General features: G+C 37.9%; 1 protein-coding gene across 4 annotated transcripts; it reads left to right on the top strand.

Annotated features, from left to right (window-relative positions):
• The first annotated feature begins 704 nt into the window (after nt 1-704).
• DCUN1D5 (defective in cullin neddylation 1 domain containing 5) lies at nt 705-27505 on the top strand. Of its 4 annotated transcripts, XM_055306371.1 has the most exons (9): nt 971-1081; nt 1847-2069; nt 3123-3214; nt 8159-8229; nt 8637-8728; nt 22757-22865; nt 22950-23054; nt 24725-24827; nt 27175-27505. In XM_055306371.1, exons 4-9 carry the CDS (start codon nt 8188-8190, stop codon nt 27228-27230), a joined length of 507 nt encoding a protein of 168 aa, XP_055162346.1. In that variant the 5' UTR covers nt 971-1081; nt 1847-2069; nt 3123-3214; nt 8159-8187; the 3' UTR covers nt 27231-27505. The 4 variants fall into 4 exon arrangements, with proteins under 4 accessions (XP_055162345.1, XP_055162347.1, XP_055162346.1 ...); XM_055306370.1 differs by lacking the exon at nt 1847-2069 and having other exon boundaries at nt 705-1081; XM_055306372.1 differs by lacking the exons at nt 1847-2069; nt 3123-3214 and having other exon boundaries at nt 969-1081.
• The last annotated feature ends 381 nt before the right edge of the window (nt 27506-27886 follow it).

Here is a 27886-nt window from a genome sequence, read left to right as displayed (position 1 = left end):
CCTCGGCGAGACCCCTGCACCCGGTGCATGAGCATGGCTCACAGCAGGCGGGCCCGCAAACGAGGTGGACGTCTCTCCGCAGGAGAGTGGATAACGACAGACGTGTGTGTCACAACGCTACACTACTCAGCCCAAAACAAGAGAAGCCCCAGCGCTTGCGACAACACGGGTGCACCTGGAAGACACGGGGCTGTGACCAACCACCGCACGACCGCAGCGGAGAGGGCGGGAAGCGAGAGAGAGCGAGAGTGCGCGCCCAAGTCCCCGCACGGCGCCGGCCCGCAGGAGGCCCGCAGGAGGCCCGCAGGAGGCCCGCAGGAGGCCCGCAGGAGGCCCGCAGGAGGACCCCGCGAGGAAGCAGCACACCTGCGGCGTGGACTGCAGGCCCACGGCGCCGGCTTTCTCCGGGGGACACCGCCGGCGGAGACGGCTCCCAGGAGGCTCTGGGAGGGGCCCTGTCGCCAGCTCAGGCCAGGCCAGCCGCGGGCGGAGCCAGCACTCCGGGAGCGGCCGGCAGCCGCGGGCGGCACAGCACCAGGCCACCAGAGCGCAGGGGAACTCCGTGGGAAACGCGAGGACACCCCGACCACCCGGCTAGCGCTGGCCACGCCCCCGCCGCGCACGCCCCCGCCCCCGGCGCGCACGGCCACGCCCCCGGCGGCAGCGGCGTGCTGGCGTCACTTCCGGCACGCAGAGGTCCGCTTCCGGGTCAGAGCGCGGCTCTCGCCCTCCGAGTGTGTGAGTGGTGGCGGTGCCGCGCTGTCCGCGTTCTCTCTCCTCCGTGCGAGGCCGCCGCAGTGTCCACTGGCGGAGAGAGCCCCCGGCCTCGAGCGGAGGAGGGCGGGCGGGGGATCCGCGAGCGGGCTGCGGCCGGGCTGGGCCGCTGCACTGCGGGCTGGCGGCTTTGCGTGTCCGCCTGCTGCTGTGTGTGGGAGCCGGCGGACAGCGACCCCCTGCCCCGGCTCCCCTGGTCGCCCTGCCGGGGAGGGCGGAAGATGCCGGTGAAGAAGAAGAGAAAATCTCCTGGGGTGGCAGCGGCAGTGGCGGAAGACGGAGGCCTCAAGAAGTGTAAAATCTCCAGGTATCGCCTCGCCTCGCCTCCCCTCCCCTCCCCTCCCCTCCCCTCCCCTCCCCCGCCCCAGCCCCTTCCGTCTTCCTTCTGCTGGGCGGCAAGAGGACACGCCGGCGGGCCGGGGCTCAGGGGGTTCGGGGCTCGGGCTGGGGAGACGAGCCCCCGCCGGGGGAGCCTGCTGCCCGGCGCGGGACCCCGCGAGGCTGTGCTCCCGACTGCGCCTCGTGCTCGGCGTGCGCGCCCCGGGAGGGGCTGTGGGATCCGCCTGGGCTGGGGCGGTGCGCGCCCCGGGGGCCCGGGGGAGAGCCGGGACTGTGCCCTCGCCTCTCTGCCCCCCGCCCTCCTGCTCCTCGCCCACCTGCATCCCTGAATCCCCACTCCCACCTGCTTCCAGACCTGGAACGGAGTCCCAAGTCCGAAGGAGTCGCTTAGACAATTTCTCTGTAGCGAGTGAGGAAGGGAAAGGAGCTGGGGTCACGGGGACCTGACGACCTGGGGTGGGGGGGATAGAAAGCGGAGCTCCCTGTGCTGGAATCGGCCTCCCCACTGAGGATTCGGAAGATCCCGGCTGGAACTACAGTGCCTCCACCTGCGCCAAGTCGCGTACGTGCAGAGTGGGAAAGGCCGCGCTTGCGGTTTTGTTCTCAGGCATTCAAGATGCTCTTAGCTCTCGGTATAAATATTAATAATTTGGTAGTTATTTTACTCAGTGTCCTCTTGGAGAGAGAGAAGATGAAGCAGAGCTGTAATTATAGCTCTTTGATCCCGTTGTAGCGTGCCATTGAGGCACCACAGCAACGTTGTGTGCTGCACAAAATCACTGCAATTTGGGTGTGAGAAGTGGCTCCTTTGTAAATCTCCCTGGGTGTCTGACGGTATCACTGGTTGGCACTTGATGTAACAACCTCAGATGCTACCATTACAAGAGGACTGTAGTCAGCGTTATAAAGACGAGGTAATGACAGAGCTCTGCTAGAGAGATCTGCTTGCAAGTCAGGTAGGTACCTTATAGCCCGCATCCTCCCTTTGCAGTTGACTGAATCTTTCGCTTTATTACTGAGGATATTTGGGGCTGTTGGTGTGAGACACAAGGTAACTCACTGCAATTTGACGGGGCTCCTCCACCAGCTCTTATTTTTTATGAAACATATGAATTAGTTCTTTATTGCTCTAACCTGTGGCCATCTTAAGTGGTGACATCAAAATTATTTAAATGAAGCACATTAAAATATCCAAGCGGTGTTCCTAAACCTCAGGTGATACTTTGCTCTATCAACTTAAACTGTTAAATATGGTGCCTTTATGGATTACATTACTCAGTAGCTAATGTTGTAGCATTTCTAGGTCACTGTGGTGGTGTAGCTATCCCAGCTCTTTGAGGCAAGGTTCCCTGAACTTCATTAAATCCTAAAGGCCGTTTCTGAACTTCCCAACCTTCAAGGATTTTGTGGAAGAGATAGGCTTTGGGATTAAATAGCTTTGGCCCAATTATTTGTGCAATTATTATCTTCTTATTTGTATAGTTATCTTTTGTTTTTAATCTGTAGAATTTACTTATACTCTTGGGTCCTGGATCATCTTTTATCATAAACAACTGTTAATATATGATTTTTAAAAAATATTAAGTATCAAAATATATTTTGTAATATTTTGTTTTCAAATGTGTGTCCATTATGCACAGATATAATTTCCATATGAATCAGAAGAAGAATCACTGTAAAGACTAATACTTTCCCAACTACCAATCTTGTATTGAGACTATTAGGTTGAACTTCCATGTGGTCATGTGATATCTGGGGAAATTATTTTAGTTGATATTTGTGGATTTTTTTAGTGAGCAAAGTAGCATTTGGGTTTATTAGCCAGAAAATTTTGCGTGTAGAATACTGTTTCAAATTGCAAATACTAAACCAACTCCCAATTTTTTCCTATGATAGCAGCTGTAAAAAAAGTACTTTGTTTACTTTGAATTGAAGTGGTTCATATTGAACGTAGCTTTTCACTGAAAGTTGAGCCTTGATAAAATTCTTAGGCGTGTGTGTTTTCTAAGCTATTGCAGATCCCACCCCCCCGCTAGACTAATAAGTGGAGACGAGCATTTTTCAAGCAAGAAGTGCCTGGCTTGGTTTTATGAGTATGCAGGTAATGAAATTAATATAAGAAGATATCACTCACATGCTTGAAACATTTGTTTGGTTCATTCATTTAACAAATTATTTATTGCAGGCCTGCTTTGTGTCAGTGCTGTGTCCTGGGATCAGGGTTAATTAAGACTGGGGATTATGGGCAGACTAAGAATTTGGGGCCATGTCAGATGATATTTCTTTAAAAGTATAATGAGGTATATAGTTAATGGGGGGGGTGAGACACATTTACTATTGATACAGTTTGTAAACAGATACATTTATTGGTTTATGTCCATTAGCTAAAGTAGAGTTAATATTGTGGAAAACACAAAGTATGTAACAAAACATTTTATGCTTTACATAGTTCTTATTTTTCTTTTCCATATTCTATTGAAATTTTTCTGAACCCAAACTGACATTTTCTGAAACTGGGGAGGCTTAGTAAAAGATGTAAGATTCAGATCTGTTATTATACAACACATCTGCCCCTTAAACATTGTGATGTTTAGCTCTGTTCAGTTCTACTAGAAATGTGATAAGAAAGTGAACAGACTGATATTAGTACAGTGTGATAAATGCTGTATTAGGAAGGTGTTCTGTGGTAGTTATAGGAGGAAACTGGACTTCTGAGGGGCACTCACTGAAGCCTAGGTGAAAATGGAGGATGCTCTAGGCCTGGGATGGGGCTGTAGCCTGGGGGTGAAAGTCAGAACCCCCAGGGAGACTCACAGTGAGGCATATAGGGAAGAATACTTGTTTCCTGTTTATTCCTAACTTTGTCATAAGCATGTATGAAAACATTTTTTCCCCCCTCAGAATGGTTTTGGTCTTTTGGAATTAATGGTTTTACAGCTTCTCCCTCCTTTTATCACTATCATTCTGTTTAAAATAAAACAGAAGTGTAGTGTCTGTGCCATCACTCTCATGTTTACTGCTGGTCAGTTAATGTCTACAGTATACTCTGGACTTGAGGTATAAGTTTAAGCTAACTGTATGGAAAATAAGACTGTTGATGGGGGACCGCAGCTTCACTGTTGAATCAGCTGAGGGATCCCCAAAGTATAATTTAAAAATTGTTTGGTAACAGAACAGATTCTTTCTAGACCAGAAAAACTGCTATTACTGGCATCCCAAGACAATGTCTAACCCAAATTAAATGAAGGAGTTTATTTCTTACTGACCTCCATTTAAATGTTGACCCATTATTCAAAATGCCAGCTATACTGGAATTCATGATATAGAATCAAAAGGTCACTCATCTTATTTCACTTACAAAGAAATACCATAAAATTAGTCCATTTTTTTTCTTTCATGTCCATTTTTTCTTCTTAAGTTTCCTTTTATAAAAAAATATTAGTAAATGTACTTGAGGGTAGTTTACATTATGTCATTTACTGAATGACTCATTCAGTAAATATTGAGCATTTGCTGTGGGTCAGGTGCTGATAAGTGCCAGGGATATAGTTATGAACAAGTCAGACAGGGTCCCTGCCCTTAAGGGACTTGCCTTCTAGTGGGGAAGAGAGTAAATAGCTAAGGAGGCAAGACAGTTAAAGATTGTGGGGTGCTATAAATAAAAATATGGTCAGGTGTAGGGATAGAAAGTAGGAAGTTTGGATGGACGTTCAAGTAGGGTGCTTAGGGAAGGCCTCTCTAGTCATTCCTTGGGGGCAGAGACTAAACCTAAGAAGGAACCAGTCATTTACCAAACAGACAGTAACTGTTCTGTCTTAAAATGGGGATATCCTATATTAATATGGAGACAATATTGCGCTTCCTGAGAAGAATACATGTAAAGCGCTTCTCACAGTATCCAGAATGTAGTTAGAACTCAATAAATGTAAGCAATTATTAAAAGGGTAAATAGCATTATAACATTAGATTTACTGGTTGTGTAATTTTACAGTTCTGTTGCAGAATTAATAGGACAGCTGTGAAGCTCATGTTGAACGTGCTGTGTCATTCATTGAGCATATTTTTTTCCCCTGAGTATCTGCTATGCCTGGCATGCTTTTAGACTCTGCAGATATTCCTGGGAACATTTTATGGTTATAAACAAAATGGACTCTTTGCTTTTACTTTTAAAAATATTTTACTACTAATTTTGTTAATAAAATATCATAGGTGGTGTGCGTTAAGCTTGACGGTTTTCTCTTTCAACAAGACCTCTCGAGTGATACTTACATTAGCAAGGACTCAGTAATACAGGGGGCCTGTTACTGGACAAAATCATGGAGATTGAAAAGGTACTTTTAAAATCTTACAAAGAACCCCAAAATCAGGAAAGAATTGCTAACTTCTAATAAAGTTCTACCAGCTAGTAGAGTGAACTCCATCATTCCCATATCTTCTTAAGTTTAGTAGCAACTTTTTGCCTGAAAGAGTTAAATTCAGTTCCAGAGTAGATTTATTGGAAGACTATATTTCCATAAGTAAGAGAAACGTTATAATGCGGTCCAGGAAAAGAACATTGGTATTGACCTTGTTTTAGAGTTAGATTTGTTATTATTTGCATTCCTTTGGGAAAGTCACTTAGTATTTACGGGAACATCTTGTGTATGTCTTCTGTAACTCCCTATAACATAATTGGTTTCTCATCTGTTGTTAACCACTAACTAGTCCCCCAGTTGACTATTTCATGATGGTAACTGATCATCTTGACATGACTCTTCAGCTCTCTCTACTGATTCCTAATGATGTAGATTTGAGGGCAAGTTAGTTTTCTTTTTCATAGGAATAATTTGTTTTTTTCCATTACATTTTTAATCTAATTTTCACTTTCAACCAAGCCATATATAAAGATACATATTCAGTTATATTTTTAACAGCTTTATTGTATATGTATGCTTTTAAAGTTACATAATTAACACATTCTCATAAATTCTCCAAATATATATTAGGAAGTGAAAGTGTCCTGTAATTACCACCCCTCTCACCTTTTAACACCTCACTGCATAAATAACTGCAGTATTTATTTAAACCAGAAAATTAAATAAGGCTTTTGGTTTCAGACCATGTTTTAATGTCATCTTAGCAGCCTGGATCTCATCTGAAGTAGCAAGAATATATTAGTCCACATACTGGTTGGCTGTATTCTGTGGAAAAACACACACACACACACATACACACACAAAACCCTATAGGGTGTTGGTTTCATGCTGTGCTTGTGAACTAATCGGGTGGTATACAATGCCACCTGAGTAGCCATGGTCTAGTCTGTGATTTATGAAGCTCCAAAATTTTTATAAGCCCTTAAGAAAGGAAAACAAGATTTGTTTTGGCCACTTTAATATTTCCAGACTTTTCAAAAATCAAATGTGATAACATAGTTCTATTGTACTTAATAATTGTTTTAAATGATTGTTTCAGACTTTTTAGATTTTATTTATTAGCAAGAGATAATAATGGGAACATGCCAGTGGGGGAGGGGCAGAGGGAGAGGGAGAGGGAAGACTCCCTGCTGAGCAGGGAGCCAGACATGGGGCTCCATCTCAGGACCCTGAAATCATGACCTGAGCTGAAGGCAGACGCCCACCGACTCGCCCACCAGTTTCCGTCTTTTTTTTTTTTTTCAAGTGAGATATGACATTAGTTATGAAACTTCTATTAAAATACATAGTTACACATTTTTTTCTTGTGATAAAACTTTTAAGATCTACTTTCTTAGCAACTTTCAGATACAATGATACAGTATTATTAACTGTGGTCATCATGTGGTACATTACATTCCAGGATTTATATATTTTATAACTAGAAGTTTGTACCTTATGACCACCCTTCACCCATTTTTTCCTACTCCCCATCCCTGCCTCTGGCAACCACCAATCTGTTCTCTGTATTTATGAGCTTGGGTTTTTTTTTGCGTGTTTGTTTGTATATTCCACATATACGTTACAATTGTATGTTATTTGCCACTGACTTTTTTAGCTTAGCAGAATGCTCTCAGAGTCCATTCGTGGTGTCTCAAATTTGTTGTAATCTTACCGAGTTAGGAAAGAAGACCTAGCAATGATGCAATTACTGTCTTTGGGAATCTGATAACATAAAATATGAGAATTGGTGTATTGACTTATATTTAGTGTTAAGGGAGAAAGATAAGAAACAAGCTGAGTATCACTAATTTTTGGACAAGCTAATTGAGGGATTAAACTTCTGTTTCTGGGCAGCCCTGGTGGCCCAGCGGTTTAGCACCGCCTTCAGCCCAGGGTGTGATCCTGGAGACCCGGGATTGAGTCCCACGTCGGGCTCCCTGCATGGAGCCTGCTTCTCCCTCTGCCTGTGTCTCTGCCTCTCTCTCCCTCTCTGTGTCTGTCATGAATAAATAAATAAAATATTTTAAGAAAATAATAAACTTCTGTTTCTGTATTAAGGTGGAATATCTAATGCTTTACTATCTATTTTAGATCCAAGGTGACAAGGAAAATAGTAATTTCTCTGAGTTATTATTTTCAAAATGTGTGTATCTTTTTAAAGTATTAAATTTTATTTGGTTGTATTCACAAGGGTAATAAATGACCTATGTTTTAGCAAGAAAACGAGTATTCTCTGATTACTGTCTTGAATCGTGGGCTGTTCGTACACATTCTAGTAAAATTTCTTCTGGTTCTTTGTATTTATGCATTGCCAAAAATTTTCTTCAGAGAAGGCTCTCCGTAAATGTGTTTTTTTTTTTTTTAAGGATGGGTTCAAGTTACTGTACAAACAAGTGACTGATATGAATGCTACTTCATTTTTTTCCCTTAATTTCATTTTGTAATGTGTGTAAAGAATATTTCAGAAATTTTACATTTTAAGTCATATATCAAATATTTATACCTTTATAAAAAATGTGTCAAAATTCAGATTTAGTTATTTAAAAAAATTTTATGGTGTGTTCATAGATGCCTTTAGTGCAATAGCTTATGTTTTATGTTGATAATAATATAACAATAAAATATGTAAATTATTTTTGTCTTTGAAGGTCCTGATGAAGTTGTAGGGCCAGAAGGAATGGAAAAATTTTGTGAAGACATTGGTGTTGAACCTGAAAATGTATGTTTTATTTCTAAGAATGGAGTATAAGTGGGGTATAGCATATTTACATATTTCTAAAAATCGAGACACTTTAATCTTATATCAGAATTTTGTTTCTTCATGTTTAATACTGTAAATTGTCATTTTCAGTATTTTTAACCAATTTAAGTTGGGCACATGTTCTCTTTCTTGATACAAATGTTATTTGTAATAGAGTGAGAGAGATTCTACCTTCAGAAACTTAGAGCTTTATACTTTTAAGAAATTGGCCCATCTAAATTTCTTTAGAGTTAATAATGCCAGAGGTTGTACTCTTTAATAGTTGGAAGATGGAAATAGTTATATAAAAATGCTCTCCATGATAAATACAGACATGATTATCTCTGCTGACTTTTCCCCTATCCTTTATGTTCTGTTCTTTCCAGATTATTATGTTAGTTTTAGCGTGGAAATTGGAGGCTGAAAGCATGGGATTTTTTACCAAGGAAGAATGGTTAAAGGGGATGACTTCATTACAGTAAGACATTTTTTTAAAAAACAAATTTGATGGCCTATTTGAAGATCTTAATTGATATTTTGTGCTTCGTAATTTTTAGGAGTAAGATTTCACCTTAAAATAATCAAATTGGTTTGATCTATAACAGTTAGGGATTGACAAAATTTATATTGTGGTCTTGGCAGAATGAATAGTTACCCCATTTTTCATAATCTCGAATAATCTTTGTACGGTCTTACAAAGATTATTGACTTGAGTGAATTAGAGGTCTGTGATCAAAGTGATTTGTTCACAGATTGAGCAAATGATTTCTTTCTCTGAATACAGAGTTCTACTGTGTAAGGAGTTTGTTCTTTGGGCAGACCTAAGCTCTGGGGCCTCTTCTCTTCAATTTTATGCTTCATTTTGAAAAGGTATTTGAAGATAGAGTTACATGGCACTTCTTTTTTATTTCTTTTTTGCCAAATGAATCTTACAAAGAACAAAAGCAGAAAGGTTGTATGGCAGCCCTGCAACCCTTAGCCATGTTCTAGTTAATACTTTCAGATGCTGCCTTTGAAACTCTGATAAGTTACAGAATTGCTCCTTTACAAAAATAATTTGGTTTTTACTTTCCGTAGTAAAGTGTGCTTAGTTTCAGAATCAGTTAGTAATTATGTATTATTTTTAAATTATGTTCCTAATGTTCTGCAGGATGTTACTAATTACCAAGATTCTAAAATAGAGGAAGCATTAATTTATAATACTTTTGAGCTGAAACCTGGGGGTCAATTAGCCATGTGGTTTCCTGTTGTGGTTATGCTTTTATTAACACATTTAGCTATTCTTTACTACTTGTTTGCATGTCCTTACAGTTCAGAATACCTCAAGATATTTTTTTAAGTGCGTCTGTTCATATGGAACTTGAATTATTATATTTGAATTTTCAGCATGTAATGCTTTGTAATTCTCCTTTTTAACCAGAATTAACATAATAGATATTTTAAATAGATTCACATAAAAACTTTTGCTTATATGAGCCAAATTATAATTTCTAGAATAGAACATAAAATCAACCCTGTCATTTCAGTCATTTTTTATAGGTGAGATAAGGGGTCAGACTCAGAGGTGAAGAAAATGTTTACCCAGGTTCACATAGCTATTTAGTGGCTGAACTAGGACCTAAAATTTATATTTCCAGATTACCAGTCTAGCACACTGTACTTCCTGTTATTTTTCTTTATATATGTTAGCAATCTTTATAAAATAAAGGACTATTATTAACTTTTTGAATCATAGTATTTATAACCTAACCAGGCTTGAATTCTGTCATTCATCTAGGTGTCATAACATCCCAAATTAAAATGATAATTGATTCTGAAATTCTTTGGAAATATCCAACCCTCAGTTAGCTTTTTAGAGAATGATAAAATTTACAGACAAGTATGCAAAGAATATAAACTAGTTTTCATAAACAGCTTTGTACGTTTTATTAAAATGTATATCTGTTGTAACATGGCTTATTCATTGTAAGACATTTTATTTGGCACTATAATTGCTTTTTTGTACTGCTGCTGAATTTTTTGTATACTGCTTTTTTGAACATCCCAGCTAACAAGTGTGTGTGAATTTTTTTTTAAAGATTTTATTTATTTATTTGACAGCGTGTGCACAAGCAGGGGGAGCAGCAGGCAGGAGGGGGAGGGAAAGGGAGAAGCTGGCTTCCTGCCTAGTGGGCAGCCCCACGTGGAGCTCATCACAGGATCCTGGGATCATGACCTAAGCTGAAGGCAGACCTTAACCGACTGAGTCACCCAGGCACCCCACAAAGTTTATTATTTGTTTTTGCATAACTTGATGTAATATACAGAGCCTTTGTATAACAGAAATGTGTGAACACACGCATTTCTAATAATTACTCTTGATAATTAGCATATGGCTTTGGGTAAAAGAATAGAAATTGACTTAACCCTTGAACATGTATTTTTTTTATTAGCACTTCTTTTCTATGGGAAGTTCACAAGCTATGCAACATAAAAACAGTTACTGAACACTTAAAATTGACTCAAGTTTCTGTTTCATTCACTTATTACCCCCGCCCCTCTGCTGTACTCTATGCTGTAAAGCCTTGAAGTTGCTCAAATGAGTCAAGTGCTCTTGACTGAGAAAATAGTTGTTTTTTTTTCCCTATGAGCTAGATTGAAGTATCTTTTATTAGTAAGTCTTAACTAGTCCTTGAATTTTCTTGTAAGAAACTTGCAAAGTCTGTAGAAGTTTAATATTTAAAGCAGGAAAGACAGAAGAATCTATGTAAGTTTTAAGTTTTTATTTATAGTTGCCTGGTATACTAGGTTTTATTTAATTCACAGTCATAAAATGTAAAACTTCACAGACTTGATTCCCTTCATAGATTTTTTTTTCATATTTCTAGGATTTGACTTAACCTGGGCATAGTTTTTTGATGGTCCCTAAATTGTCTTAATATAGTTATCATTGTTTCAAATTAATTAATTTTAACCCTTAGAAAACTTTAGAGCTTTGTTAAAGAATAGAAACAGGTATTAGAGCATAGACTGTGCTCAAGGAAGGTAGACTATAACAGCCATGATTAAATAAATCTGTAATTGTGTAGACTAGACTACTTCTGTACTTCGTTTATTTTAAGGCTGTTTATACATACAGACTTTTGGTAACTGAATTGCCTTTCTGTTTTGTGTGGAAGAATTTGTGGGTGTGAGATTGTGTATAATTAGACTAGAATGGCCATTTTGTAGGTTTCAGAGGATGCAGTTGCGCATCCTTTCCGGGGATTCTCTTCTGTGTACTTCCCATCATTGTTCAGTAACCACCAGGTTGCCCCACAGGTTGGGTTTGATCTGTAGACACTTGTGGTAAACACCTCTGTTATGTCAGGTGTGTGCCACTTCCCTGTGACCACAGTGAAGCATAAGGTAGCTCTGCCCTTTGGTGAAGATGCTGAGAGGGCAGGAAAGCCCTGTGGTGCTATAACCGTACATCCAGGTGGAACATGACACGTGCTCAAGTATGGAAGCACAGCTGCTAATGAGATCAATTTAGGCTATGGAGACAGGAAAATCTGTATACATGGATCATCATATGAACTGGGCCTTGTGAATGATCAGGATTTTGATGGTTAAGGATATAGGAAATACTATTTCTAAAAAGGAAATCGTGAGCAGAGCCTTGGGAAAGGAAAACGTGTGTGTGAAGGAAGTGGTCTGATTGGTTAAAATCAAAAGTACATAAAATAGGTTTGAATCCCAGATGGTAGGGATAATAGCTACATTATGGAGGGCCTAGGCTAACATGTGGAGGGAGCTTAAACCCTCCCTTACAGACTGGGAAACCATCAGATAGTGTGTAGTTGATCTGATGCTCATAGACTCTTATGAGCACCTTAGAAAAACTAGACCTTATCCCTGTTATGATGCACATACGCTGCTATACACAACACATTCCATGTGGATCTTCCTTGTATCTGTGGATGCAAGACTCCAGGGGTACTTATGTTTTTGTTTGGGCATGCCTTACTGGCTGGAGTGGAGAACTTTTCTCACATCTGCTAGCTGATGGTGGTGTTGGAGCAAGAGGGAAATACCATGTTGGTGGAGAAAACAGCATAGAACTTTGAAGACTGTACTTTGATTATGATCATGAAAAAAGGAGGCAGGAGGGAGCACCTGCCAGGAATGGCAGCAATTACACTGCCTCTCAGTACATTACAAGTTGTATTGAGCCCTGGACTGTGAAGATTCAAGACAGTGGTCTGGCTTGACTTGACTTGGTTTAGGTGAGAGAGGAATGGGGAACATTTATCTGATTGTTCGGTGAGGATAGAAGAGTGTGATGGATGGGGTGCTGTGATGTGTGGCTGTCATTCATGTAGCATTTGGGGCCCAACTAGTAATTGCTGTTAGCATTCTTTCCCTCTGCTCTTAGTGACAACTTCAAATGCTCTTCTCCTCATTTCCAGGTGTCCGCAGAAATGTGCTGCTTGGGTCAGTAGACCTTATTTGAGGAAGTTCTAGATACAGAATTCTGAATCAGATTCTTCTGTTGTGGATCATCAGTCTGTCCAACATACTTAATGAGACTTCTCTAAGGAAGAGAATCTCACTTAGATTTAATACATGAATGGTAATATTTTCTCATTTTAGAGGTCTTTAAAGAGGCAGAAATGTAAACGCCTCCTTTGCTAATCAAATATATAGCAATACTCAGGAAATTAATGTCCAAGGCCTACAGTTGAAATTTAAATCCATTTGTATTCATTCTAACCACAGTGGCCGTGGAGAATCCTATCCTATAGTAACAGTGTCTCTAAAGTCTGTGGGGTTTTATTTCGTTGTTATTAAAAAAAACTCTTTCTTGGTTTCCATGACATACTAGTCTTGTAATGTATTAGTGATGACAGCTTGGGTATGCTCATTGGTTTTTCTGTGTCCCTTCACAGTCTTTATGATATAGGTAATAAACGTGGAAGTTTGTACTCTGTTTTTCATTCTTCTCCAAGAAGAAAACATCACATGTTTGTTCTGTTAGATTCTTTCTCTGCTCAAGATTGAGCTAGACCATTAGAATTGCTATGAAATAGTGTGGACAGAGTTACCAGGGGGAAGGTGATTTTTAAGCCGTTTGCCTCAAAAGGAGCATCTCAAGCTAAGAACTGTTCGAATCTTTTAACTCGTGTATTCTCCTTTAACCTCATGGTTGTCTGTTACTGTTTCTGTCGTGTTAAAATGAGGAGAGGAGGCTGGAGAGAGTCCCTGAAGCCACCAGGCTGCAAATGGAGAAGTTAGAATTTAACCTGGTCTCTCCCTGTTTGACTTGAAACTTTGTTCTTTGCTTTCTCTCTGTCCTAAGCTTATTGAAATCATATCCTAAATAATGTTGTTGTTCTGTGTACCTGTGGAATGTAAAATATTTGGAAAAGGTGATTTCTTGGATTCTTTTTCCTTAGTGACTTGTAAGCCACCACTTGAACACTTTATAATTTCGTTGAAACTACAATTTCCCACTAACCTTTCCCCAGGTAGGGATTTTGAAACTGTTTTAAATTAAATAAATACATATTTTGTGCTTATTTTTGGTATTTTTACTTATACTTACAAATACTTTTGAAATGCTTCTATATGCCAGGCCCTGAAGAATGATTTCAAACTCTGGTGGTAGTGAGAGGAAGAACTTCTATCCTTTGTCGTATTTATCTTCCTGAATCTCAAGTGTATTAAGATTCTGAATGAGGATTTGTGTGAAAATGTGAATCACATTACTAAAAAATATGTGAAAAGCACTTCTTCAGGAAGTTACAAAGATTTAGATAATGAGGCTCTACTTAAGATAGATATACAAGGAAGGTAATACACATAATTGGCTCCTTAAAACGTGGTAACCCTGAACATTATCAACTGGTAATGATTCAGGAGATCCTGACGACATCCAAATTTTCAAACAGCATCATGGGAGCATTTAATCTGAGAATTTGTTTCTTTTGCATATCCCTCTGGTATTGCATTTTCAACACCATTAAAGCTTTATTTTTCACGTAATGAATTTTTGTGCTGATAAAAGCTACTTAATGAAAGAGTAAGTAATACATTTTTTTAATAAGATTTTTATTTTATATATACATGAGAGGCACAGAGAGAGAGAGAGAGAGGCAGAGACATAGGCAGGGAGCCTGATGCAGGACTCGATCCCAGGACCCCAGGATCACGCCCTGAGCCAAAGGCAGATGCTCAACCACTGAGCTACGCAGGCATCCCTAAGAAATACATTTTTAATAAATAGTAAGAAGAAACTTTTCTTGTTTCTGTATGAAATACATTGTACACTCATTCATATGTAGGAACTAGGCCCCAGACAAATTGGATAGTTAACTTATCTAAATTTTGATTTCCTTTTCTGGCCATATGGCAGACTAAATGTGCAAAGAAACCATTTATCATGTAAAACACTTAAATGCTGGATGAAATATAAAAGCATCTTTTAAAAAGCATGCCTAGACTTGACTATAAATTAAGAAAGATAATCAGAGACCAGAAATGTCAAGAGATGGTGATACCACAGGGATCTGTGAAGCTGGCATTTACCTTAGGGTTATCGACCTTTTCCTCATCACCTAGGATCTGGCCATTAATCTTGGTGTATGTTGCAAGTCAGAGACAAAATAGCAAGGCCTGAGTAGGGTGAGAATCAGATCAAAAACTCTGATGTCACATCTGTCCAGTAGTTGGAGATGTGATAGCCTGGGCTTGGTTCTACATACAGTGAAGGGCTTATTCCTGACAGAATTCTTACCAAAAATTCATCATACAGATTAAAGGCTAAGATTCATTATTCATATGACAAGCCAAAATACTGTTTTACAAATGTCCCAGGTGAGTAGTATTCTCATGTGTACAGTGGAAGCGATTCTTCTGTATAGGAATGCATTTAAACAGAAGCTTCAATTCTGCAGAAAAAGGTTCAGTTTTTATTAATAATAATAAATCACTAAGCCTATTGGGAAACATCTTAAACTTCAGAATTAGGCTTTTAATGCTAGCATTTTGAATTGTCATAATCTCAGCATAAAATAACTACATTAAATATATTTAAAGAAATAAGAATGGTGTCAGATGATCAGATTTCAAATGTGTAATTAAATCTCTGAAAGTAAAAAATAAAGATTTAAAGCTCAATGGATGAATTACAAAGGAGGTAGATGTAGAGAAAAGTAGGAATTGGTGACTTATAATATCTGAGGAAAATAAGAAAGAGGCTGAGGGATATAGTAGATACATTTTTTTCACCGTGAGTTTTCTGTATATTTTAGATAGAGTCCTTCATTAAATATATGGTTTGCAAATATTTTCTCCCACTCTGCAGCTTGTGTTTTCATCCTCTCATAAGGACTTTGGCAGAGCAAAAGGTTTTAATTTCAATGAGGTTCAAGTTGATCAGTTTTTCCTTTTATGAATTGTGTCTTTGGTGTCAAGTCCTAGAATTCTTTCCCTAGATCCTGAGAATTTTATCTTAAGTTTTTTTTCTGGAAGGGTTTATATTTTTATATTTTACATTTAAATAAGTAGTGCATTTTGAGTTTATTTCTTTAAAAGGTGTGAGACAGGTTTTGGTGTATTCTTTGCCTACAAAAGTCTACCTGCTCCACATTCCTATTTGTTGAAAAAGATCTTTCCTCTGTTGAATTGCTTTTACACCTTTGTCGTGTATCAGTTGGACATACTTGTGTGTGGTGGGTCTGTCTCTGGGTTCTCTGTTCTGTTGTTGATGTGTGTCCTAACCTTCTGGCAGCACCACATAGTCTAGATGACAGCTGCTATATACTAAGTCTACAATCACATAGACTGATTGATTTTTTTTCTTTTCTTTCCTTTTTTTTTTTTTTTTTGTTTAGAGAGAGCACAAGCAGGGAGAGTGAAAAATCTCAAGGAGACTCCCTTCTGAGTGCAGAGCTTGAAGCAGGGCATAGTCCTACGACCCCAAGATGACTGATCTTTTTTCAAAATGTTTTAGGTTTTCCAATTTCAATGCTTTTCCCAAAATTTTTTTTTTTTCCCAAAATTTTTGAATGATCTTCCTTTTACTTATAAAAATTCTTATTTTGGTTAAATTGCATAATAAATATGGGGAGAATTGATACTTGTATCATTTTGGGTCTTTAATTTACATGCAGATAGTATGGATTTTTTTGGTGTTTAATTTCCTTGATCGTTTGGGATAGTTTTCAGCATACAAATTCTGTATTTTTTGTTAGAATTACACATGAATGTTTCATTTTTATTTTGACCACTGTAAATAACCCTATATTTTTAATCCCAGCATCCATATGTTCATTACTAATACAATTGATTTTTGTGTGGTTGTCTTGTATCCTGTGACCTTGCTGAACTCACTTATTCTAAGTTTTTGTGTATGTGTGTCTTCCTTGGGTTGTCTACATAGACAGTCATGTCATAGGAGTTTAACATAAAATAGGAAAATGGGGACTTTTTTTGTTTTCTGGTCTTGTGTGTCTTTTATTTCCTTTCCTTGACATACTGCATTGGCTGGAACATCTACCACTGTGTGGGATAAGCATGGTGAGAGTGGACATCCCTTCCTGGCTCACCGTCTCAGAGGGATGTGTTCAGTCTCCACTATAAAGTATGTTAGCTTTGGTTGTCTGTAGTTGCTCTGTATCAAGCTGAGGGAGTTCTCTTCTGTTCATGTCCTTCTGTGAGTTTTCAATGATTGCACGTGAAATATTTTAAATGCTTTTTCTGCATTAAATCTAATCGTGTAGCTTTTTTTTTTTTTTTTTTTTTTTTTTTTTTTTTACTATTAATGTGATTACATTGATTGGTTTTTGAATACTGAGTCAGTTTGCTTACCTGGAATGATTCTCACTTGGTTATGGTGTCTAATTGTTTTTATACACTGCTGAATTCTTTCTGTTAATATTTTAAGGATTCATGAAGAATATTGGTCTATTATTTTCATTTCTTTTCCTTATGTTACTCCTTGGAATGTATTTGACATAACATTGTTTTGGGTATATAACATAATGATTCAATATTTGTGTATTTTGGGAAATGAAATGATCACCACCATAAGTCTAGTTAACATCCATCATCATGCATGGTTAACAATTTTTTTCTTGTGATTTTTTTTCTTTTTCTTAGGATTTTTATTTATTTATTTTTGTGAGAGAAAGAATGAGCTGGAGGAGAGCCAGACACAAGCAGACTCCCCTGTGATTAGGGAGTCCCATGTGGGACTCAATCCTAGGACCCTGGGATCATGACTTGAGCCCAAGGCAGAACCTTCACTGATGGAGCCACTCTGGCACCCTTCTTCTTTTTTTTTAATACTACCTTTAATTGATTTTGGTGTCAGGGTAAATCTGGCTATATGAAAAGAATTGGGGAGTTTTTCCTTATATTTTATTTTTTGAAAAGTATAGCATAAAATTGGTCTTCAGAGATTGGTAGAATTCTCCAGTAAAACCGCCTGAACTTATGGATTTCTTTTTTAGAAGTTTTGAAATTTTGAATTTGATTTTTTTTTTTTATTCATTTTATGATAGTCACAGAGAGAGAGAGAGAGGCAGAGACACAGGCAGAGGGAGAAGCAGGCTCCATGCACCGGGAGCCTGATGTGGGATTCGATCCCGGGTCTCCAGAATCGCGCCCTGGGCCAAAGGCAGGCGCCAAACCGCTGCGCCACCCAGGGATCCCTGAATTTGATTTTTTAATTGATGTAGGGTCACTCAAATTACTATTTATTTCAAATCATTTATCAGATTATTTTGTATTGTTAGTGTGTGTTTCATTTTTCAAAGAACTGGTCCATTTCATCTAAGTGGTCAAATATATATCCTTTCGATATCTATAGGTCTGTAATGGCATCTTTTGTTTCATTCCTGACAGTGGTGATTTTTGTATTTTCTCTTTTTCTTTGTCATTCTTGCTAGAGACTTGTCTGATTTATTGACTTTTATCCAAAGAATCCATTCTTTGTTTCATTGATTTTTCTATTTTCAGTTTTATTGGTTTCTGCTCTTAATTTACTCTCTCCTGCTTTATTTTGCTCTTCTTTTTCTTGATTCTGAAGATAGGAGCTTAGATTATTAACTGAGATTGTTTTTTCTTTTTTAATATTTGCATTTAGCTGGATGAATTTCCCCCAGCATTGCTTTGTGTCTCAGGAAATTTGACTTGTGTTCTTAGGTTCACTCACTTCGGTATACTGACTTGCTCTCACCCTTGGATTATTTAGGAGTCTGTTAAGTTTCTAAGTGTTTGGAGATTTTGCTATTTATCTTCCTGCTATTTCTACTTTGGTTTTGTTGTAGTCAGAGAACAGTTCTTTAATATTTTCAGACTTTTCTTAATGACTCAGACTGTGGTCTCCCTTGGTTTATGTTGTGTGGATGCTTGAAAAGAACACATATTTTGTTGTAATTCGGTGACATATTCAATTAGTGTCCGTTAGGGCTCGTTGGTAGATAATGTTGAATTCTTTATGTTTGCTGATGTTGTGTCTAGTTCTGTCAGTTGTTGGCAGAGAGGAGTGTTGATGATTCTAAAAATAATTATATTTTTGTTTATTTCTCCTTTTCTCTAAATTTTTGCTTCACATATTTTCTTGTTCTTGGTACAGACACGTTTAGAATTGTTAGGTCTTCTTGGTGGATTGACCCATTTATCATAATGTTCTCTCTGCTCTGAAATCTACATTCACTGATGTTAATAAAGCTACCCTTCCTTCCTTTTGGCTAATATCCCCATGATGTGTCACTTTCATTCTTTGAATTTCAGTCTGCCTATATTACATTTGAAGCCTGCTTCTTCTAAATAGTATATTGCTGAGTCATTTTGGTTTTGTGGGTCTTTTTGATCCACTCTGTTAGTCTCTGTCTTCTAATTGGTACATTCCGACTACTTACATTTGATATAATTATTAATATATTAAGGTTTAAGTCTGCCTTGTATTTTACAGTTCAGAAGTTTCCATTTGGTTCTTTTTTATGTTACATTTCTTTTCTTAGACTTTCTGTTTCTTTGCTGAGACCTTCTATCCATTTGTTTTACTGTGCCCATAATTGCTTATTGAACCAGTTTCATAATCACTGCTTTAAAATATACAGCAAATAATTTTAAAACATTTCCTTTCTTTTCAGTATTTGCACATACTGGCTCTCTTTTTACATTCTGCTTGACATCTTGGTTGTAGGTATGACAAGTGCTTTTTTTTTTTTTACTGGAACCTGAAAATACTGAGTATTATGTTACGAAACTCTGGATCTTACTTAAATCTTCTATTTTAGCCAGCTTTCTCTACCACCACCTCTGCAGGAGAAGGAATTCCTCATTACTGTTGGCAGGCGTAAGTTCCACGCCCTCACTAGGCCTTCTCTCACCTACCCCAGGTAGCAAAGCAAAGCTACCCCAGGGCACTACTTACTACCTGCTGGAGGGGAAGTTCATGCTTTTATGTGGCTTCTACTGACAGGGCAGGAGTTGAGAGGGAGGACCTTCCCTCATCTGGTGAGGGTGGGCTGTTAGGGCTTCCTCCAGTCTTTGCTGCCATTGGTGGGCATGGTAACAGTTTTTTCTGTGGTGGTTCAATGTTCTGACAGTTTGCTTTCTTGCTAGGCTGCATGATTTTTGCGAGGAGAACAGATTGTTGTTGTTTTCTCTATCCCATTGGCATTCTGGTTTGCTGATTTCCTTCATCTCCAGGTCTGGGATAGATAAGGCAAAAACAAACAGCAACAACAACAACAACAAAAAACCCCAGGAAACTCATCATTGTATTGTTCCTCCAAGTCTTTCACAATTCTTCCAGGCTTATGTTTATTTTATAGCTAATGTCCAGAGCTTTTAGTTAAATTAGCAGGACAGGGGAAAAGTAGGTTTACTTCATCTTCCTGAAAGCAGAAGTTTTCTGTCTAATAAAAAGAAAAGCAAACCTTCTGTCCGCCTCCATCCCAGTCTAGTTAGTGTCACTTTTCTCTGCTCCCTTTTAGAACCAAATTCTTTGATAGCATTTGTCTATACAGTTGACCCTCGAACAATGCAGGAATATTTTATTGAAACCTGGAAATTTTGAGTATTGTGTTATAAAACTTTGGATCTTATATAAACCTTCTGTTTTGGCTAGCTACCTCCAACACCACTCAGCAGGAGTGGGGGAAGTCCTAATCATTGTTGGCAGTAGGGGGAGTTCCTGCAGTCACAAGTCCCTGTGTTACTTTTGACTTCCCCGAAACTTAATTTACAGCCTCCTGTTGATTGGAAGCGTTACCCGTAACAGTCAAATAGCACCTATTTTTTTATGATAAAGGTATTACATGCTATACTCTTGCAGTAAAGTAAACTAGAGAAAAGAAAATGTTCTAAAACAGATTCCATCTGTAAGTGGATCTGTATAGTTCAGACCTGTGTTGTTCGAGGGTCACCCTTGCTTAGTGTCCCCCCTCTCTTCTCAGACTCTTAAACCTAGTATCTTAACTCTTCTACACCTCTGAAATCATCTTGTGAGGCATCGGTGATAAGTGGAGAATCAGTATTCATCAGAACTCTGGCAGAAGTCAAAACTGTACTTAGAAGAAAATCTGTAGCCTGTTACACTAAAAGAAAAAAAACCCCTTCATCCACATGAACTAATATGTGATTTAAGAAGTTAGAGAAAGGATCAACCTGAAGAAAGAGAGAAGAAGATGTTTAGATATTAGTAAAACAGAAAGCAAAGCTGTTAAGTTCTGGCAAGATGATTAAGAAAAACAAAAAGCATACATAAACAGTAATGTATATTAGAAAATGTTATAAACGTAATCATCTTTAAATAAAATTATATGTGAAATAAATTCTCAGAAAACTATATCCATGATCAGTTAATTCAAAAAGAAATAGAAAATCTGAATGGTCCTATAACCATTAAAAATGCTGATTGAGTGGTTAAAAATTCCTTCCCAAGGTGAAAAGACCCAGGTGGTTTTTCAGCTGATTTTGGACAAATGCTAATTCTAGTATTCAGTAAACTTTCACAAAACAAAAAAAAAAAAAGGTACATTATTTCACTTTTCTGAGGTTTGTGCTATGAGTTTGTTATCAAAATTAGTAAAGAGGGTGTGAAAGAATGAAATTTACAAGCCCATCTCTTTCATGAACATAGCCAAAAATCTAGCAATATATGAAACAGGTAGCATTACCCGGTTTGGCTTATTCTAGGAATACAAGGTTTAATCAACTTTAGAAATTTATCCAGAATATTTACACCTTAATAAAATTATGAATCACATGTCATATGGATTTAGAATAGTGAAGGTCTCAGTTAAATCTAAGGATGCTAGATGTCTGCTACGTGATAAGTACTGAAACTCAGATTTGAGTAGGAGGATATTGTGGGTCACAGTAGATGGACCCTGATTTAATGGAAGGGAGTCCAGGGGTCTGTCCGTGATGGCAAAATGTGAGTTAGGTTTTGGCTGGAACACACCTCAGGTAGAGGCAGTAATATGCGCTAAAGCATAGCTGTGGCATTTGTGAGGGGTAGGTGAGCTAGAGCATGACAAGTATGGGGACCTGGCAGGGGATGAGATGAGTTGTGTGCCATTTGTGAAAGGTGTCCTCCACTCTGCTGCTTGCTCAACATTGGAGCTTCTATCAGCCCGTGAGTCAGAATGCCAGTGAAGATCTTGAGAAATCTGTTTGCTTTTTTATGTTTAGTATCTTATCTTTAGAAATAACATGGATTAACTTGTTGGTACTCTTTCATCTATGTACCTAATTTGAGGTCAGGTACTGCCACTAAATATTTACTTTGATTTTTGTTACTAAAAATGTAGGAATCTGAATCTATGAAGCACTAATGTGTTAATTTTCCCTGTGTTATATCCCAGACTTTTTTTTTTTGATTTTTAAAGATTTTACTTATTTATTTGAGAGTGAACGCGAGAGAGAGCGTGAGTGGGGGAAGGCATAGGGAGAAGCAGACTCCCCACTGAGCAGGGAGCCCAATGTGGGGCTTGATCTCAGGACCCCAGGATCATGACCTGAGCTGCAGACAGATGCTCAACTGACTGATCCACCCAAGCATCCCTATCCCAAACTTTTAAAACCACTCATGACTAATCTCTTTTAACCAGCCTGGTGCTTGAGAACTTTCCAATGAAATATATGACAGAGGCCTGATTAATTTCCTTTGTTCTGCCATCTTTTTAAACCTTACGGGTGGTTAAAGCACATTTTTATATGTCTCTTCTTAAGAGGTATTTGTGATTTTGCTGGAGCTTTTCATTAAATTGTATTTTTTAAAGGAAAATCATTTAACTGAAATTTCATTGATTGCCAGGTTTTCTCTGTTTTTTTTCTTTTAATTCCATTGGTAGATACAAGGCAATTAGTTTGTTAGTAACTCTAAGTTTGTGAATCAGAATTTTAAACCTAGGTTAATTTAATGAATGCACTCACTTTTTTCTTAATGCATTCTTCTAACCCCTTAAAGATGCTTTTATTAATTTTCTAGATCGTATAATATATTTGGTTTTTTTAATTTAAGGTGTGACTGCACAGAAAAGTTACAGAACAAATTTGACTTTTTGCGCTCACAGTTAAATGATATTTCTTCGTTTAAGAATATCTACAGATATGCCTTTGATTTTGCAAGGGTAGGTGGAATTTCCATATTTTGTAATTTTAACCTTTATTTAATCTTGAAACCACACTTAGAAGAATTTTTCCTTATATTTTAGGATAAAGATCAGAGAAGCCTTGATATTGATACTGCTAAGTCTATGCTAGCTCTTCTGCTTGGAAGGACATGGCCATTGTTTTCAGTATTTTACCAGTACTTGGAGGTATGTATGTTTTGTTTTTTGAAAATATTAATCTGATTAATACTAAATTTTAATTTTAAAGCTCAATCTGATGGAAACTATACCTTTTAATTGAGGAGAAACAAAATAGATTTTTGGATCCTGTGCTTTTAAAAAAATCTACTTTAGTAAAAAGTTTCTGTTAAAATGTGTGTGTGTATGTGTGTGTGTATATATATATTTATATATATATATATATATATAGAGAGAGAGAGATTGTTATTTTTAGATGCAAGTTCATGTTCATTAATATAGTCTGTAGTGAGATACTTGGATTCTAGCCCTGCATCCCCCCCATAAAAAAAGCAAGTAACCTTCAAAAAATACATTTTAGCAAAGACACTCTTCATGAAAAATTAGTTTCTTGGGTTTTGGGCAGAAGAGAGTTGATGCTAGTGTACAAATATCAAACTTCTAAATCAGTTTTCTTTAATACAAAATCATAAGCTGAAATCTTCATAAGGGAACCAGTTGTAGTAATAAACTCTCCTTTTGACTTAGGTTCAATTTAAATAATTAGAATTAAAATATTTTATGTTCACAAATATGAGAATGGCTATAATCCTGTACTTGAATGTACTGATGAGTAAAGAATGTATACTGACTTCATGGAGAAAGTATTCTTTTAGAAAGTTTAACACAGCACCCACTGCTGGCAGTGGTTCTAAGATACTGTTCTTTTTTCATTTGCTTTTCTCTGACTTTCTGTCTGTTTTTGTGCCCTTTTGATTTTAGGGGTTTTCTTGAATTACAGATCCTTTTGCTTTTTGCTTTGAAAATGATACCTCATAAAGCTGATTATCCTAGCACATTCCTCGGAGTAACTTTGTTTGAAGCTTCTGATAAGAACCAGTGATATGGAAAGGACTTAAGTGAATGGGTTTCATGTACATTTATTTACATCTTTAAGCCTAATAAAGTGGGCGTAATGAAGGCTATTAAAACAGATATTTTTGATGGATGTTATCAACCTTCCTTGTTAGTAGTTTGGGACAAAAATAAATAGAACTGAGTGTAAAAATATTCACCTCTAAGGAAGCTGAGAGAACTAAATATTTTTTAACACTTGTTATGTGGAGGGTGTTCGACCAACAGTGTTTCTTAAAATCTTTATAATGCTGTTTCAAATTATGCATTAAACTCCTTCAGCAAATGAAAAAATGGGCTCCGTTGTTAAACAGTGTTCCCAGGGCCCCTCACGTAAGTAGAGAAGTGGGGTTTGAAAGCCGGTACTCTTTCCACAGCCTGCAAAGATGTCAACTTCAAAATGTGGTTAAACAGTAAATTTTATCGAAGAAATGATGTTCTGGGCAGCAGCATGAGGGAGCTAAATGTGTGTCATATACGTCGTAGATCTTGATTCCAGGGTTGTTTACATAGGTATATACATGGGTAGACATCAGATTTTACCCTTACTGGTAGTACCTTTGATGCTCCTGTTATTTCTCTAAAATGAAGGAAAGATAAAATGTAAATTGGATAATGTTAACATGTAAATGTCCCTGAGACTTTTCTTAGAAGCATCAGTAATTTAAACAGGAATTAATGTTTTAAGAAAGATTAAATTACAAAAATGTCATAATTAGACTTATTGAAGTCAAGTCCAAATAAATAATGCCTGTTCAATATTCAAAATATATCATTTTCTACAGCAATCAAAGTATCGTGTTATGAACAAAGATCAGTGGTACAACGTATTAGAATTCAGCAGAACTGTCCATGCCGACCTTAGTAACTATGATGAAGATGGTGCTTGTAAGTATGATACAATATTTTTCTATGAAAATAAACTTTATAGAACTATTATATGAGAATATACATTTGTGTAGTATTGCCATACAGGGTTTAAATTTCCTGGCAGTAACTCTTACTATTTAATCATGTGAAAAGTGTGGGGGAGGCAGGTGTAGGACCTAGACCAAGAGCTTAGATTGAGCATTATTATAAAATCTATGCTGATGGGGTGCCTGGGTGGCTCAGTCAGTGAAGCGTCTGATTCTTGATTTTGGCTCAAGTTATGATCTTGGGGTTGTCGATCAGCCCTGTGTTGGGTGCTGTGTTCGGAGGGGAGTCTGCTTGAGATTCTTTCTTCTCCCGCTGCTCACATGCTCTCCCACTAAGTTGAACACTCTCGCTCGGTCTCTCTCATATAAGTAATATCTACACTGATAAGTGAAATGTTATCATTTCCTCAGTAACATAAAAGCATTAAAGCTAAATTTAAATTATAATTTTTTGCGTGTAAAAGCTAAAATTCTGCTTTCTTGCCTTCCCTTCCATTTCCAGTGGAAGAAAAGTGCAGTCATGATTTAAAAGACAGGAAAGCAAACCATCAACTACAGTTGAAAAACCTTAAAGTTATCAGGGTGCCCATTCACAGTATAGCAAAAATGTCAAAATAACTTTCCTTAGAAATTACTGAGTAAATAGTTAATGAAAAATAATTTTTGGGGGCGCCTGGGTGGTGCAGTAGATTAGGCATCATACTCTTGGTTTCAGCTCAGGTTGTAATCTCAGGGTCATGGGATCAAGTTCTGCCTCTGGTTCCATGCTCAGCAGAGAATCTGCTTGGGATTCTCTCTCCCCCTTCCCCACCTCTTGCTCATGCTCTCTCTTGAGCACGTGCTTGCTCGCTCTCAAATAAATTATTTAAAAAAAAAAAAAAAGGATGCCTGGGTGGCTCAGTGGTTGAGCATCTCTGCTTTTGGCTCAGGTCGTGATCCCTGGGTGCTGGGATCAAGTCCTGCATCGGGCTCCCTGCAGGAAGCCTGCTTCTTCTACCTGTGTGTCTGCCTCTCTCTCTGTGTCTCTTGTGAATAAATAAATAACATCTAAATATATATATATGTAATTTTTCAGTTCAAGTTATCTTTCAGTGTTTTTCAATGGAAGGGGCAGAATGCCTTAAAACGGATTTTTGAAGTAATAAGTTAGGTGAGCCACATTTTCTAAAACAGTGAAAGAAATTTTCAGTTCCTACCATCAGTTTGGTTGAATGTGTTGTTTTAGTGTTGGGAAGGATTACGTGGTAAGATAATTCCTATAAACATAAATTGAAATGTGGACTTATTTAAAGAAGGGATAACTTTATTTCTCTCTGTGTATACTGTGATCTTTCCCTACAAAATGGTATACAATTTAATATTTTTAGAAACAATACCTTGCAACAGTAAGCTGGCAGCCCAGGGACTGTATATGGCCTGCAGATGTGTTTATTTGTGTATGTTTTGAGTCAACCTTTAAATTAAGAGTTTTTGCATAAAAATAAAGCTTCTAGATTTGTTTGAAAAATCAGAAAATCTGACAACTGTAACTGGCCTGTAAAGTTAGTGGGTAAAGCTGAGTAGTAACTTATGTTGGACTTGGTTTTCCATTTTGCTGACCCACAGTTTATGCCAACAAGTAGGTTGCTTTCCAGCTACCATTCATTCTTGGGCTTCCTGCTACTTTTCTTAGAGAAGTAGGTCTATGAAAAATTAAAAGAAAAAGACCACCAGAATGTTGTGTGTTTTAAGAAAAATAGAGCAAGCATATTTTTTTCTGACAATGAGCTTTCCTCTGTTTAAAAAAAAACTAGAGAGAGAACAGTGAGTTCATTAAAGCCTACCTGGCTTCCATAAGAAAATGAGTTTGGAACCTCCAAACATTTATACAAATATCTTTTATTAGAATAGTTCTTAGGTCGAGTCTTGTTAGGTACCTGCTTTATGTTTAGATTCATACTAGGTCCTGTTACCAGCCACCCTTTCAACAAGCTTATACACATCTTGGCATTTACTAAGTTAAACACTAAGGTAAACACTTTGCATGTTCCTTAACAATTAAATAACAGAAAGCTGTGAACATTGAGAAAAAGAGTTTAATCTTGACTTAGTTATTGGAGAGTTCATCCAACACTTGAACCTTGGAAAGGAAGTTGTTGCAAATATCATGGTGGGAAGTGCTTTATGTCAGAAAAGAAAATGTCTAGGGGAGTGAGCCCTGGTAAGCAGAACAGCAGAACTCACGCGACAGCCAAGTGTCTGTCCTCATTGCTGGTATGGAGCTCGTGGAGAAGGATGAGTTCACTGAATTCTAACAAAAATTGTTTCTTTATTTCTAGGGCCTGTTCTTCTCGATGAATTTGTTGAGTGGCAAAAAATCCGTCAAACATCATAGCAAGAACTAAATGTGAAGAAAATGCAAACCTTTTTGCACTCACGTGTATACAGGCTAAGAAGACAAAAAAATCCAAAGGGTGCATTTTCATTCATATGAAAGACTTCACATAGTACTTTTTTTTCCTTTTTTTTAAAGGAAGTTTTCTTGTTACATGTGATGGGCATTGAGCCACACCTCTTCTGAGACTGAATATTGAAGCTTTTGTTTTGAGTTATGTTTATAACATTTATTTCAGAACAATAAAGATTCAGATTTGTGACAAAGGCCTTAAAGTGAAGATGTCCCTTCGGTGTCAGAGTGGTATTTATTTTTGTAGATTTTAATCCTTGAATTTTAGAGGATGTTTCTCACCATGAATTTGGAATTTTAAAGATTTTAAACAATCTTAATATTTGGCAATGCAGTCCACTGATAGTATGGCTCATTATAATCATCTGTGCACAGTTAGGAAGAACATTGGCCTTGGCTTCTGGGATAATGATTTTCTGATACAGGTAATAAAAAATATTTCTAGATATTGAGAGTTTTCTGGCTCTCAGCTTTTGGTTTTCTGTGAAATCTCCCATGGTCTTACACACATACTTAATCTGAAAAGTTGAGAATTGGAACAATTATGTCCTGGTATTTTGTTTCCTAACCATTAAATGGTATTG

Source organism: Nyctereutes procyonoides, unplaced genomic scaffold (assembly GCF_905146905.1).
Source record: "Nyctereutes procyonoides isolate TBG_1078 unplaced genomic scaffold, NYPRO_anot_genome, whole genome shotgun sequence".
In the NCBI taxonomy this organism is placed as follows: Eukaryota; Metazoa; Chordata; class Mammalia; order Carnivora; family Canidae; genus Nyctereutes; species Nyctereutes procyonoides.
The sequence above is the reverse complement of the archived record's forward strand: the minus strand, read 5'-3'. Positions and strand labels throughout refer to the sequence as shown.

What these genes read in the sequence shown, in the direction of transcription:
- DCUN1D5 (XM_055306370.1), top strand. Translation starts at nt 996, where the DNA reads ATGCCGGTGAAGAAGAAGAGAAAATCTCCTGGGGTGGCAGCGGCAGTG. An exon ending in ATGCCTTTGATTTTGCAAGG is followed by an intron (nt 22,866 to 22,949) that starts GTAGGTGGAATT and finishes CTTATATTTTAG; the next exon opens with GATAAAGATCAGAGAAGCCT. An exon ending in TATTTTACCAGTACTTGGAG is followed by an intron (nt 23,055 to 24,724) that starts GTATGTATGTTT and finishes CATTTTCTACAG; the next exon opens with CAATCAAAGTATCGTGTTAT.